At 25.8% G+C, this 17,151-nt stretch overlaps 1 protein-coding gene across 1 annotated transcript in view; it reads left to right on the forward strand.

The window, feature by feature from the left end:
* The window catches only part of LOC100568467, a 76,487-nt gene that overhangs the window by 19,841 nt on the left and 39,495 nt on the right, over positions 1-17,151 (forward strand). Inside the window, exon 3 of the mRNA XM_003241668.4 lies at positions 11,492-11,729. Within this exon, the coding sequence (XP_003241716.1) occupies positions 11,492-11,729 (238 nt within the window). The remainder of the gene's footprint in view (positions 1-11,491; positions 11,730-17,151) is intronic.

Here is a 17,151-nt window from a genome sequence, read left to right on the forward strand (position 1 = left end):
CCCAGTTGATGTATTGATTTAATCACATATTTTTAATTTATATGTTTGAATTTTATCGCACATTCGGCTATATTCAGTTAAAATATAGAAATAGTTTTTAGTACCTACCCATATTTTACACCAACACTAAATTATTATTGTTAATTTATAATAATTTTTGTTTAATATAAGTACAGTGTTATATTAAATATAGTTGATAAAATAAAATAAACTCCTAAATAAACTTACAACAAATTTACGTATATATTTGGTAGCTACGATTTTTATTAGAAATGCTTTTTTGTTTTTATTATTATTCAAGAATCAGTTAGTTTCCCAAGTTTTTGTGCTTCTACTAATTTTTTACCGACTCTTGTTGTTGTTTTTTCTCTGACAATAATTTATTGCCGCCCACCAAGTCATACCTATATAGTATATACCTATAGTCAAAATACATTTCAATTTTCAGTGCTTATACTACCTACTCATAAGTAATAATACAGAAATGTTTGAATATTTTGTTATGATATTATTTTTATTTTGTTATTATTAATGTTGAATAAAAATATATGATAAATTAAATTTAAGTTAATTAGGGGCATTCTATAATTGTATACTTTCTATATTTAGGAATATTTTCAAAAATGTAAGAATCACATGAGTATCATTAGTAAATATTATTTTTAAACACTGATCAATTTGTGATTTAATATTGTAAAAAGGTCTGTACAGACTCTCTGCTGTACAGTAGGTTACAAGTGGGTAACTGTATAATGGATAGTATTAAATTTGAATTCAATGATATAATATCACTGTATAAAAAAAACGATTCTGAGTGGAGATGGTTTTTCAGTCTAGGTATTATACATACTTATCTATAGTATTAAAAAAGAATTGACCTATTATAGATATCAATAATAAATTCCAAATTAACCATATCACAATATCCATTAGGTAACGCGTTATACATCAACAACAAACCATGGTACTATCATAGATATATAATAGTATACTTAAGAAGTTTCAAGAACCCACAAATAATATTATACAATCACAACAAAATAACTAAAATAGTTATTCCAGGTTTTTTAATATGTTATTTCGTCCAAATTTGAACTTAAAATGACTATAAAAATAAACTGTGCTTATGTATTTCTTAGAATTTTTGGCAACAGAATTAAATATTCACGTGGAATTTTGTTTTAAATTTTCAATCCTCAGATATAAAAGTTGAACATTTTATAAATTTTTAACTACAAAATAATTATTCAATTTTAAATTTGATAAATTTTGTTAAAATTTCAACTTTTAAATGCTTATAGAAAATAATTTTGCATATGTATTTTTAATATTTTTCAACTGCTATTGTAACAATGTATCAGGAGCCTTGTATTAATTTTTTACACTTTTTGGCCCAATAGATAAAATTCTATTGATATTTATAGAAAAAAAAAACTAAAAAAATTGAAAACTTACAATGTCCGTAAACAGCTCAAAAAGAGTCAAATTATTTTCAAAATGGCATCGTATATAGAAAATACTAATATAAACATTCAGTGAAATTTTCAAGTATCTACAGTCATTCGTTTTTTAATTACAACAAAATAAGAAAATCGTTACATGAGAAATCGAGTGAATATCAACTGTTGTAAAAATATGAATTTCAAACGATCATAAAAATTTAATTTGACTTTCTTATAGATATTTTTTGTTTGATAAAGGTAGATAATTTTATAAGGAATCTTGTATTACATTTTAAAATCTTAGATTTAAAAAGAAAAATTTTTACGAATTATTAACTCAAAATAATTTGCTAATTTTCGTGATTTTTACATATTTTGTCAATTTTTGAACTTTAAATGCTAATAAAAAAAAACTGTGTCTAAGGATTTTTAATATTTTTCAAATTTCATTGTACCAATATAGTAGGAGCCTTGTATTAAATTTTCAAGTATTTTTACTCAAAAAATAAATTATTTATTTATTGACATTCATAGAAAAAAAAAACTAATTAAATTGTAAACTGAAATTGTCCGTAAACAGCTCAAAACAAATCAAAATATTTTGAAAATTTTATCATGTATAGAAAATAGAAATATAAACAACCAGTGAAAATTTCATGTATCTACAGTCATTTGTTTTAAAGTTACACCAAAAACCAAAATCGTTACATGAGAAATCGAGGGAATATCAAATGTTGTAAAAATATGAATTTCAAACGATCATAAAAATTTAATGGTCATTCTTATAGATATTTTTTGTTGATAAAGGTAGATAAATTTTATACGGAATCTTGTATTACATTTTAAAATCTTAGATTTAAAAAAAAAAATTTTTTACAAATTATTAACTCAAAATAATTTGCTAATTTTCGTGATTTTTACATATTTTGTCAATTTTTGAACTTTAAATGCTAATAAAAAAAAACTGTGACTAAGGATTTTAATATTTTTCAAATTTCATTGTACCAATATAGTAGGAGCCTTGTATTAAATTTTCAAGTATTTTTACTCAAAAAATAAATTATTTATTTATTGACATTCATAGAAAAAAAAAACTAATTAAATTGGTAACTGAAATTGTCCGTAAACAGCTCAAAACAAATCAAAATATTTTTAAAATTTTATCATGTATAGGAAATGAAAATATAACTAACCAGTGCAAATTGCATGTATCTACAGTCATTCGTTTTAAAGTTACACCAAAAACCAAAATCGAACAGCTTTTGCGTAAAAATTCCCGTTTTTCCTTAATTTTTCTTTTGTTTTTCAAGGCGCCTTTGAAAACTATTGGAAAAATGTTACTTTTGACCCCCCAAAGTACCAACTAGACTCACTTTCCTATCAGAAAAAGTACCATTGAAGAAAATCCAAGCACTTTTACTGTCCTAAAAGGTGATGACAGACACAAAAAAAAAATAAAAAAAATAAATAAATAAAAAAAAAAACACACATCATTGTAAAATCAATCGTTCCACTCAGAATCTAAAATAAAATATATACATCGAAATAATGCATGCATTAATAGACATTTGTTTTAGGTTATAAACAATAAAATTATTCTTTTTTGAAACATTATCTATAAAACTCGTCAATGTTGTCCAATCTTATAAATTATTTGTTGTTCCTAAAAGATATAAAAGTAATACATTATTTATAAATTTAGGAGACTCAGAGTTTGAGATTGGTTAAAACTTTTGTTAGAATAAGATGGATCAACAAATGGGTCTGATTATTTAAGAATAGATTCAACGTGGGTCAATGTATGTGAACAATCCAATCAATAGTTCAAAAATAGACAATTTACGTCCCATGGTTGAATTACGTAAACGGTTAATAGAATCATCAATTATTAGTCCCTATCCATTACTATAATTTACAAACTTTGGTTACACGAATACTTCTATACAACGACTTTTAGTTAACTACACGAGAATATGCGTCTTTGTTTTAATATTTATGTTTGACTGTTTTATGTAACAAGGCCATAATATTGCTCGGCAACATAATTTCTAGATACATTCGCATAAACGAATGCTAGCGAAGTTTATCACAATATATTGTATAATATTATATTTTAAACTTAAATTCACCAATACACGAAGTTTTAAATTCAACCACTACTCCAACTTGCATAATATTATATTAATTATTTCATTATGATTCCGAATCCTTTGGTAAGAAAAATTTCGAGTCAAATACTGCAAACAAACGCGTGTCGTATATACTTAGGAAGACGTGTTAAACATTGCTTTAATATTGATGTAGCTCTTTGGTGGATGCTATTTGCAATTAATTGTTCCAAATCCAGGCGTCGTAAATCTGAGACCTGTTTAAAGTGTAGTACGACAGAACACAAGCCATACGAATGCAAACGGAATATTGAAATTGTTTCGGGCAAAGCTAGCAGTAAAGACTTTTCAAAGACAATGATTAAAATCGATGATACGCAAAATACTCAATATTTGTTCAGAATATCGTGATAGGTAGCATTTATTTGATATTCAACACTGCGCACAATGAAAGACGAAAGTAATATAACATCGTAAAAAATATGATACCAAATATAGTTTATTAGACCAATAATTATTAGACAGTTCTTTGATTCTATAGCATGTTTTTTTTCCAAGCAATGCGTACATTAAATTAATCATAGTACGTTAATTAGTGAAAAGTATGTTGCTTATGAGACGCGTTGCACTGTTTTTTTTAAGTAAAGGATTTTTTTTTATACATTATTATGTGAAAGAAAATAGCTTATTCCATTTTTCCTATATATATAATCATCTCATATAAGTATATAACATATTATGTGATTCATTAATTACATTCACATACATTTTTAAATATTTTGACAGTAGTATTATTCTCATAACAATAGTTTTATTTTGTAACTTCTTATATTAATTTCTTAAATTATTATCTAACGTCTAGTAATAAGACGTATCATTAATTATTGGATTCTATGAATTCTATTTTTATTTGAAAATTAAAATGGATGCGCGCTGTGCAGGTATATTGCAGATTAATTGGCATAATATTTTTTTTTGCTTTTTTTTGATTATATTTTTTTTTTAGTGTGTCGTAACATACTAATACTGATATACTCTGCGATTACTTTGCTATTGGTTTAACATTTAATTATCAAGGTTAAAATTGACAACATTGCATGAGAAAATTAAACTAAATATTGTTAAAATGATTATAAAAATTACTTAATAATATTATATTGAATACATTTAAAGTCTATATACATCTATATACTCTGAGAGTATATCCAATAAATTAAATAATGATAATAATTTTATTTCTTATATTTATCACTTACAATATTAAATATCTGTTGTTATATTTGAGTTCGCTGGGGAAAGTCTAAATGCTCTTTAAATCACTAAACAATAGGTATTAGATATATATTGAGAGATGTCCGTTTAAATTTGATTTAAACGGATTGAATGTTTGATGTTAGATAATATTCATTTTTTAACCTATGGCTTAATTAATTGTTATATATTAATATACAATGATTTTTTTTTTACTGATACCCACTCAGTTGATAGCAATATATAACTCAATATAAGTACCTACCGTATAATCTGCTATTTACTAATAGATTATATTTCAGTTGATGCACATTTTCGAATTTCAAATTTAATTTTTACCTATATTTGTATGTGATGTATGATTTAACATTTTTTGTTACCTGTGGAAATATTCGTGATTTTTAATAAAATGCGACTACACCCAGAAAATTATTGAAAGTGAGGATATTTCATCACATGGAGATGGTTTGTTATAGCCTGTAGGTAATTACTGTCTCAATAAAGGTGCTTCAACGACTTAGATACTTGAAATGCTTCTTGGTTTTAAATATTTCGCAGAATTTACACTTATATAATATATAATATTATACTATAGTCCAAAATTGCGTACGACAAGGATCGGCAATCAGCCTAACATTTTCATCATAGCCCGCAGTGTTGTGGTGAAAAAAGATATTTGATAGGACACACAATTTGCATTTTTAAAGAGATAGGTGGTTCTCTGTAACCATTTATAGAAATTTATCTATAGCTTTTAAGTGAGTTTGAAAGTAATTGCGATAAAAAAAAAAATATTAACAAAATATCATAACTAAATTAATCATAACTAGGTAAATAGATGATATTATATTGAGATAGTAAATGTGTATAACGAAATACATGACACTAGGTATGCAATTTGTTTGTTGTAACTGATACTTCGTTGTAACTTATAACCAATAATAACTAGTATTAACTACCAAACAACTCAATAAATATCCCGATGTTTTATATGATAATATACCTTGGTATTATTTTAATACTCCTATTTTGTTTAGTATAATATTTTATGTAAATATATACATTAAAACTAATTGTAGGTATGCAAATATGTACTTTAAAACAACTTATTATACCTTGGTTAATTTGGTATATATACAATAAAACAAGTACCTATCGGCGATAAAATATTTATATAATACCTATATAAATCATGGGTAAACTAAAATAATTCGTTATAACCGATTACAAAACTAGATTAATAAGGGTTTGTAATTCCCGATAGTTATTACTTAATTATGAAAAGGTTCGATATATCCAATACATAAATACCTATACTATTTGGGTTTTGTTGCAGATTGTTTTTTTTTATAATTTATAATTTTTTTTTTTTTTTACTCAGTTATCTAACCTTAGATATAATACTTATGGACAGTTCCATTTAGCTTTTAAATGTTCGTTTAACTTACGCAAATGATTTAACACCTTATTAATTCGTTACTTAAATACTTCACGCTTGTGTTATTTATTTTCATCTATTAGGTAATGCAGTGATTCTCAAACTGGGAACGAGTAATTTCTAGTATTTTTTTTTTAATATTTTTAATAAGTATAATCGATTTCATAATTTAATTGTTTTGCCAATAACTATGCGTGACGAATTTATAGTAATTATTAGTGCCACTTCATTGTAAAACCAAAACATTCTTACGTGATTTGTCGATGCCTAAAATGGAAATCATTAAATGGGTAAGGTTGTCAGAACTATGACATAAAATTACTATAATGAGCTATGTGATTTCCCACAATGGGCCATTGATGCGAAATACATCGTAAATCGTAATGCAGCCTTTTATTAAGGGTACTAGGCCCCGGGTAGATACTGATTATTCAATTCACATGGTATCTTTTAGTGTGGTTCTACCTGTAGCTATGGACGCAAACTATAATTGTTTAATTTTTGCAATGACTGTTGTGTATCTATAGGTATTAATGTAATAGTATAGTATATAATATAATGTGGTTGCACAAGCCTGGTCCATTTACAAATAAAAATTTCAACGGGTACGAGTGCACACCCTGCCACCACCCAATGGCGTCATTATTTTAATTAAACAAGGTTTGGTCACTAAATTTGAACTTTTTTGGAACCGACAATTAATAGGTAGCCCGTACAACCGTCTCAACACCGAATTCGCATTTTAGTGGAACTTGGTGCTTCCATGTTAAATCTGGTATGCATATCACTGATTAGACCGTGTTTGGAATGGGATTTGAATGCATCGCCGTAACGCTATTTTATAAATGATTGTAAACCGTGTATGAACCTAAATTGTTACTCGGGTACTATTAACCAACTGCCAACAGTTTTATAGGTAGCTTATAATTTTAAATATTTATTATTTAATATTGAATTAATTATATTATATCAGACTAGTTGATCCCGTGCACTTCGTTTCCCGTTAAATGTACCAACTCTATACGACTCAAACTTTGTTCAATTCGTTATTTGATGTTCGGTGTATGGTGTTCAAATTTATCTTAAATTTTCTGTTGCCTGGAATAAAAATTCTGATTTGCAGCAGTATATTATAATCAGGTAGGCAACCTACCTGTGGTAGATCGCGGACCCCGTGCTATTTGTACGTAACTTTATAATTTAACTCTAAAGTATCAAAGTTATACCAAGTATGTCTCACTGAGCTCCTCCTAAACGGCTGGACTAACTGTGAATGCCGAGCAGTGTTCAAACTTATCTAGATAAATTTATCTAGATGAATATCTGGATAATTATTTGTTCATCTTATATCTTATCTAGATAAATAGTTACAAGGTATCTAAACGTTCATCTTAGATAATTTTTTTACTAATCTAAATAAATTCATCTAGATACATTTTTTATTGATAAAAATCGCGAAATTGTACTAATTTTTTAAATATTTATACAGATTCTCAAACAAAGTTTATGGTTTATAAATAATGTAATTATTTTTATTTATATCATTATTATTATTATGTTCCTAGTGCCCAACTAAAATATACCAAAATTTACAACCATATAAAAAATAATTGTATCTTTTTTTTTATCTAGATAAAAAAGTATTTATCTTTATCTTTATCTAGATAAATATGAGTTAAGTTATCTTTTATCTCTATCTAGATACATTTGAGTTGCATTATCTTTATCATTATCTAGATAAAAAAAATACTTATCTAATCCAAACACTGATGCCGAGTCTGTCGACCAATATTTCCTCCTCGTCCACGAAGACGTGACATTGTTTTGTGTACGTAACTTATATTATGTGAGTATAATACGCTCAATATTTACGTAATTGCGATACATATAATATCAAAACACAGCATACAAAAAAAATAAATGCATTGAATGAATACAATGATTTCACGGCAACCAATAATTATTATTACAATAGTTTTAAAACCCATGGTAACCATTTATAAACAAAAATTTCCACCGTAATTCTCTAAATCCACGTTTGAGCACATCCCCTGGTTGGACCTAGGGGGATGATTTGTGAATCTAAACAATCCTGGGCGTCACTCAAATGCATACAAAAAAATTCATTCAAATCTGTCCAACCGTTTAGGATGATTTCAATCGCAATACACGTACACTATAATGTATACAAAAACTTACGAAAACGATATACATCCGAACTTATCCTTAAATTGTTAATCAATTCACCGTTATAAACTATTAAAAAAATAAAATTTGTGGAGTAGGTAGTCCTCGGACAGGATAGTGTATTATTTATTCTGTGGCATTATTAAAGTATTCGATTTGAATACAATCATTTGATAAAAAACGATTCTAAGCGGTCGAAACAAAATTTATGAATCATAAATATGTATTAATAAGTAACCATCAATTGAATAATATAATACGCCTATTGCCCTATTGGAAAGTACGTAATTTTTAAATTGTATTCGTTTCTATGGTGATGAGCAAGGCGTTAGAAATTCAAATCCCGTTTCTAGTAGTTTTTCGTAACTCGTCAGTGATTTTTCCCGTGGGATTAAATAACTATTGATAAAATCGTAAAATGAACTCTTTAAAGTACCATAATAATCCAATTTGCTAAAATATAAGATACTATATGTTGAAATCGAAGCATTCCTTTTTGTAAAAATGTTGTTCACAGGATAAAAAATAAATAAATAAAATAAACATCATTATAAAACCACTATAGCAACCTTGCCCCGCTTAGAATCTAAAATACATCATACTTAATAGGATAAATACTAACCGTTTATTCTTTAATATTATGTATCACACATGTTTATAGGTTTAAACTATTTAAAACACCTCAAGTAATTTAACAAAGTAGTAAATACCAAACAGTAAACACAAAATTGCATAGCTACGTCTTTTTTGAAATATTTTACAATTTCTGTAGTAAACTCATAGTCTCAACCAACAAAAGTTTACAAATAACTCATACTATTAAAACGTTTGAACTGTTGTTGTAAAAATATAAAAACCATTCAGTTTTTTTTTTATCTTTTTTTTCACTACTATTGCGTTATATTGTTGAGTATTTTTATTGTACTTAAACGATAGTTTGATTCGATTTAAAATGTTTTACTTTTTCAAGACGAGTGAAATTGTAAAAATATTTATATACTTATATACACTGAAACATTTTCTATTCATATAAATATATATACATATGTATTGCTTTTATCAACAGCAAAAATTTAGAATATGACATCGAATCTTGCAATTATTTTTCTTAATAGTACCTTGATTTTTTTAAATGTCAAATGTCAAAATATACAGTTATTTTTAGTTTTTCTACTCCCGTTTAATAGGTATTTAAAATGTAGTCTCTAATATAATGTTTGATAAAAAATCAACTCTCGACCAGAATTAGTATTTAACAATAAATAAAAATATATACATACGTAATAATATAACTAATAAATTAATGGCAAATACAACCGAAAAACACAACATAATATTATTATATCATGACAGTATTAACAGTAAGTTCCGTCAATGATGTACACGATGCGTTCTCATTCCAAACACAAAATCTTTCCTAAAACTTCAAGAAAACTTTTACCACTATCTTGTCTAGAAAATTCTCCGTACCAAGGATTATCCAATGAACCGTTAATAATAGGCTACTGCGAACTACTCTCACAACGTGATACATGTGCACTAATGTTGATAGTAAACATAATGTGCTGTATTTAACATCATGGAAAGATTTAATATTGTAAACAAATTTGAAGTATGGCCTATGTATTTTTAGCACATATATAAAGAGCAGATAAATAAATAATTAAAATCTAACAAAAAAAGTATACCTCAATTTGCAACTATCACTAGGTATGATATATCTATTAAACTACACAACTTATAGTAGGTACACATATACTTTGTAAATATTATATTTGTAAATATTTTTTACAAATATATCATATAAACTGTCAGTATTATAATTTATATTACATTAAAAATTATAATAACAAACAATAGTTGTACAAGTGTACAACTGTAACATGTTATATAATATTATAAATAATTACATAGTAAACAATTTTCAGTAATTGCCCGGATTCCGAGGTTTATATATAAAAAAAAAAAAATCCCGAAAAAGTCACTCTAATGTATTTGTAAGGTTTTGAGTATACTTCGTCATTGAGTAGGTCTGCACTGTAATAGATATTGTGCTAAATATTAATTAAATTATAAATCATTACATAAGATAAACATGTTATTCGAATACGGTGTGTCAGACTCTATTTCTAAGGTCATCTTATAATTTAATTATTGAACATTTAGAAACAATTTTTTCTATACATATTACGATAGGTTGAACTTTGGAATTCATGGATAACTCCAAATGTAGTATGTATAGTAATATTGTTTAAAAATGAAACGGCAAATCAGTAGAAAACTACTAAAGATTAGCTTATTCAGATTTTCATAATTTTATATGGAGTTGCATTATGGCTGATAGCACCCCACCTAAAATAACCTCCGTAGTCAATAACGTTTACTGCACAAATTATGAAACTCAACCACAAACCAGCACAAATGAATAGTATAACTTAATCTCAAAAATTTAGAGGTTAGCCGGAAATTATAAATATGTTTGGAGGGGGTGGGATTGTTTCACTGGTAGTCCCGCTTACAAATCTTCGTAGATCTTTTATGGGTTACTGATAAAATAATGAAATTCGAGCAAACGTCATCACATACGTAACACAAAATAAATTGGTTTGAATCCAAAATTTGGATGTATGGGTACTTGAGAAATGGACCTAAACCAAATAGGTTATATATAGGTATGTTCTCAATTACAAAATAATTTGCAAATATTTGTTATTTTGATGGTATTTGTCAAAATTTAACTTTAAAAATTGCGATTATATATTTTTAATATCTTTTAATTTCAGTAAGATGACGAATCATGCATTTAAATGGTCATGTCGTTTATCTTACTAACGAATGTGTTTTCATCATAAATTAAAATAAGCATATACACTCATTAGTCATTACAATATAAATGTGTTTCCAATTACTGAAAACTAGAATATTATAACACTAAAATAGTATCAGTACTTAAAATATAATATGAGGGATTTTTTAAAAAAAAATTTGATTAATACTGTTCTAATATATCTATTCTATTATCTCATCGATTATTGCTATAATATTTTTTTATTATTGTTTTTTAGGGATCCTCGTCAACAAGAAATGTTGTCTGGGTTCATAATGGAATTCCTATATATAATATTCAAAATAACAAGAAAGATGATCCCGGTCCAATAACGGTAACTACTGAAGTCCTACAACCTGACAATACCATTCAGAGTAGGTTATTTATCCGAGGGGCATCTCCGTCAGCTTTGGGAAATTATACATGCACAGCGCCATACACTGAACCAGACACGGTCAATGTTTACGTGAGCGAAGGTAAGATATTTCGAAACAAAAAAAAAGTTTTAAGCTATTCATTATACAAAAATAATTAATATTAATAATATGTATAATAATACTGTATTATTATTAGTTTAATGTAATAAAATGGTTGTAATATTAGTTTTATTAGAATCAAAATTTTAATTAGAACAGAAATCCGTGACTTTTAAAACAAACTTTGTACACAAAATATAATGCTTATGCAGGTAAGTAGTTGGTCAAAGTTTTGTTAGTATAAATCGAGTGGGTTAATTAGATATTTTAAGTTAGTAGAGATAGGTAATAATATTAAAAAGGTTCAATTTTTCAATAAGCTGAAACAGTTTTTAATAAAAATTATATTTATCTAAAATTGTTTGAAAATATTATGTCAATACTTACAATATTGAATTTACTATACAATACTATGTATATTGGCATTACAGTTACTTGTATTTATCCATTTTAACTTAAACACATTTATTCAATTTTACTGATATGGGTAGAGCAGTTAATACGGTTATTAACAAAGTATAGCACTTTTGCTCGTTTCATTTTCTGTTGCCTATTTGTCTATAAAAGCTATACTATAAATAAAACATTAAAAACTTCAAGGATCCAAAATAACTACAACAACAGTTATTTCATACTCGTATAATATTATTACTACTTATTTACATTAGGTATCAAAAATTGTATGTGCAATGAGATACATAATATAATACATCTTTGTTTATAATCTGTTAACGAATAATATCGTAGATAACATTATAATTTATTTAAAAAATCTGATTTTAACGTTCTTCAATGTGTTGTAAGAACTAATATAAACTTAATAATAGTTCACATTACAATGAAAAATTGTTAAGGAAATATCAAATATGCTACAAATTTAAATAGGTAAATATTGCTACCGGGTAACGATAAGTTCATTATTAAACAATGTAAATATACTAAGCAACTAAATAGGTAAATTTAATAAATTACGTTTCATTACAAATTGTTAATTATTGCAATATTTTTATTTATTTTAAAATCTAGAACCAATTTACACAAAAAATATTTTTTATGGTTGTTTGATTTATCTAAAATTTGTTTCACGATATTCATAAATATTTTATGGAAAAAAATAAAAAACAATAAATTACTTATTGTCTTTAACATTTTAGTTATACTTTTAAGTTATACCTATCATAGGTATATTATACTTATACTTCAGCTAATAATTACCAAAGAGAAATGTATAACCCCATTAGGCCCATTCTAATTTCAAATAAGAAACATTACAAATTGTAATCAAATGTAAACTTCAGCTAATTTTAGGCGAAATTCCTATTAGTAGTTCGTTTATAGTTTTGAGCAGAATATTATAATTGACTCTTTCTATATTATTCAGAGAGTGACTTAAGTATATGTTAGCTACTCGTAACGATGCATATTAATGTGGGTGTGTCTTCTAACCCATTAGCAATAGTTATCCGTATACAAATCCTTCAGAGGTCCATTTATTTTACACATTATACCTAATTGTTTTTTCCACGGAGGAATACATTTAGAATTAATCGAGTAGAGATCTAACAAAGATCATTTTTGTTATTGAAAACATCACTATTTATAATAACAGCCGATATTATTTTATAGGATAATCCACTAAGGTGGATGAATATGATTTACAATTTATTGTGTTATGAAATTAAATTTTAAATCAACGATTATACTATTGAAAAATGGTTTTAAGTGGGGTTTGGTTAAAATGATCTTGATAACAATTGTTCAAAACAATTTCAACGTAGATTGTCTTCCTGGGTAAAGAAACTAATGAAAAATATTGTTAAATGAGCTTTTCAAAGCACTACTTAGATAATAGTATCACTAAATTATTGAGGTAGGTAGGTATAGGTAGCCTACTACAAAGTGTACAAAATATACGTTCTGCATTACTTTTGCTTGAAAAATGTGTTTATAGATAAATAAATTTGTTTAAAACAAAATATTTCAATAACACCAATATTTTCGCTTCACGCTAAAATATGATTTATTGTTAGAAAAATTAAAATTAAAAATAAAAACGTTCTATTATTGATCAATAGTATATAAAATATTAATGCATTCAGTATATTATAATATTTATCACAAAATATAAAATGTTATATACCTATATAGGCTATAACAGTGTTTCTCAAACTGGAGGTCGCGACCCCGCAGGGGGTCGCCAACTTATTATTTAGGGACGCGTACGAATTATAATTGTGTGTATTTTATGTATCTGTAAATATTTGGTATACATTTTGTTGATTAAAAATAATTATAATATTATATGTTGTATAAAGTGCATATTATGAATATTATTGTTTGACGTATGTATTTAGTCCAGCTGATATGCTTTCAAATATATATAATATACTAGCTGATTCCGTGCACTTTTTACCGTTAAATGTACAAACTGTATATGGCTCAAACTTTATTCAATGCGTTATTTAATATTCGGTGTAAGATGTTCTAGACTTATCTTAACTTTTTTGTTGCCCGGAATAAAAATTCTGATTCGCAGCAGTATATTATCAGGTAGGGAATCTGCCTGTGGTAGATCGTGGACCACGTGCTGTTTATACGTAAGTATATGATTTAACTCTAAAGTATCAAAGTTATACCAAGTTTGTCGTTTTACTTAATTCGACCTACGATGGATTAATATATAATCAATAAATACAAAATCCTAACCTAACCTAACCGTACTAAAATCCAATGAATAAAAAAACCAAATTATTAACCCTTTTTAAATTAGCCTATCTTCTTCTCAGAGGTATAATCTACACACAATCATTAATTTATATATATAATTGTAATATATGCATATAATATATATATATGGTATTGATTACAAAAAAATATTATTATTATGTATAAAAGATAAGATTAAACACGTATTCCGTCTCCACGGTGATTCAAAAAAGTTTATTTTACTCCGTGGCATTGTTGAATTATATGTTTGTTATTCACATTGTCATTGGTTATAAAAAAATATTATTATTATTTAGTTTATTCATCACCACCACGTCATTTTCCTCTAACAACGTAACTTTCTCATTTTTTTCTTTAATATTATCTTTCTCCTGACAATCACAAACACGACAAAGAAGAATTAGCAAAATCGGTTCAGCCGTTCTTGAGTTATAAATAGTGTGACTAACACAACTTTCTTTTATGTATATATATAAACTAATTTGTGCTTATAAATTAAATTTGTTGCTGTTATTTTTACATTCATCTTTGTAGGTATATGTTTCTTTTCATTTCATATTTATTAATTATTGCACGTTTCGGTATAATTAAAATACATTGGTAATTATATCTATTACTATATCGTTGACGAGTATGGCTTATTTTATTTGTATGCCTAAATCAATAGATTAGTAAAGTTCCATAATTTAATATTTAGATAACTAGACACAATATTAATATAATAAAATATTTTTTATTTCTAAATCATATATATCCATAGAATTACGCAAACAATAACGATTGTATTTGTTTTGTACGTTATTATAATTTATAACATTTCTCTGCAACATAGAGTAAAAAATTCTCACATTGTAGATGCATATAAATACCTAGTATAAAATGTACTTATATAATATATATTTTTATTAAATTAGAATATGTAGTGATATCAGAACAAAATAAATCCACAAAACAGAATTCGAGTAGTAGAGGCCATACACAATCAACGAAATATGAATAAAATACAATATATCTAGTATTTTAAACTAATAAAAATTTAAATGTTGTTGTTCAAATAAAACTTTTATAACCATTATGATTATTTCATCACTCATTATGTTATAATTCGATTGGATTGTAAAATCACATTAAATGGATTAAAAAATTTTGTTTTTCTAGTCAATATTATTAGTATTGTCTTGGTTTCAAGCACTATAATTGCAGCTTTAAAATATTAATTAGTGTATTTTTTTTTTTAATACATCAAATGCCATTTGATTTGCATTGTAAATTATCAGTTACTCAGATTACTCAGACACCCAGAACACAAAATTAATTAATTAAATTTGGTATGGGATACTCTTACTTGGAGACGAATCAAACGATATTAATCAACGAAATCACTACATCACCATGCGCAGATATACCGATCGGTTAAATATAAAGTAGAACATCTGAACATAGGTTAAAAAAACATTACACCATGGTTTAATATCTTATACTTTATTTATTAGTAAAGTAGTCATTTTAATTTTCAAACGACAGTTAAAGTATCGGAAAATAATAAAATTATAAATGTATTCTGCGTGTGAGAAATAAAGATAAAATACTTGGAATGTAAATAATGAAATGTTTTCTTAATAACATAAAACAATTACAATTTACAAATGCAAATATTTTATCGTAAATTTGTAAACCTTTTGAACATGGAAATTATATTGTTTGTCAATTAATTATGTTTCGCATATTTATTTTATTCTAACAATTTTATAAAGCCGCAAATTCAGTTTAAATAATTTAATCGTAAAAAAATATAACCACTTTAAATTAAGTTTAATTTATAAACTATTTAGTCATTTAGGTGTCTTCTTATCCTTACATCACATCAATAGCTGAACAACGATTTAAAATATATGTGGATAGTAACTTTAAAACTTAACTAGGTATTAATATACCTGCCTAAACTAAACAATATATTAGTAGTATAGAATACTAATAGGTAGTAAATTTATGAAAATATATTTTAGTCGTGTATCCCTAAGTGTACCTAATTATACAATTCGTTAATATGAATATCAAAAGTTTTTTTACATTGATAATTAATAGGATTCAAGTAATTATAGGTAGGACCGACATTAAATACCAGAAACATATAAAGAGAAAATGAATTTATATACCATATTTATGTTGACCCAAAAAATGTCTAGGTTAAAGAAAAATAAGGCAAAGAAACATTAACTGTAAAAACCGAGTAAATATTAAATAATTGTTCAAAAGTTCTCAAGTTATGACTTTGAGTGAATAACTTGTTTACGCCTCAAGTGGTAAATAAACTTATCTTCGTGGTACTAAGAGGTTTATATTTTGTTTCATATAAAAAAAGACATATTATAAAAATTGTCTGCTGCCATTCTTGTTTTCTATAATGTTCACACATTTTTATCGTGAAAATTAAAATTGCTATATTCTATAAAAGAAAGGTTTTATTGAATTAAACCAACGCTAATAACTATTACTAATTATAACCTTTATATTTATTTTGAGTAGATTTTATTCAAATTTCAAAATATATAGTCACATTTATATGATTAAGTTATAAATAGTGGCCAAGAGATTTTCTCAGTAAACATAGTAAAGGTGTGATTACGTATATGGCATATAATATATAATATATTATATTACTTAATATTAAATATAAATAATAAAAGCACAGCTA

The sequence above is a fragment of the Acyrthosiphon pisum genome, chromosome A1 (genome assembly GCF_005508785.2).
Source record: "Acyrthosiphon pisum isolate AL4f chromosome A1, pea_aphid_22Mar2018_4r6ur, whole genome shotgun sequence".
NCBI lineage: Eukaryota > Metazoa > Arthropoda > Insecta > Hemiptera > Aphididae > Acyrthosiphon > Acyrthosiphon pisum.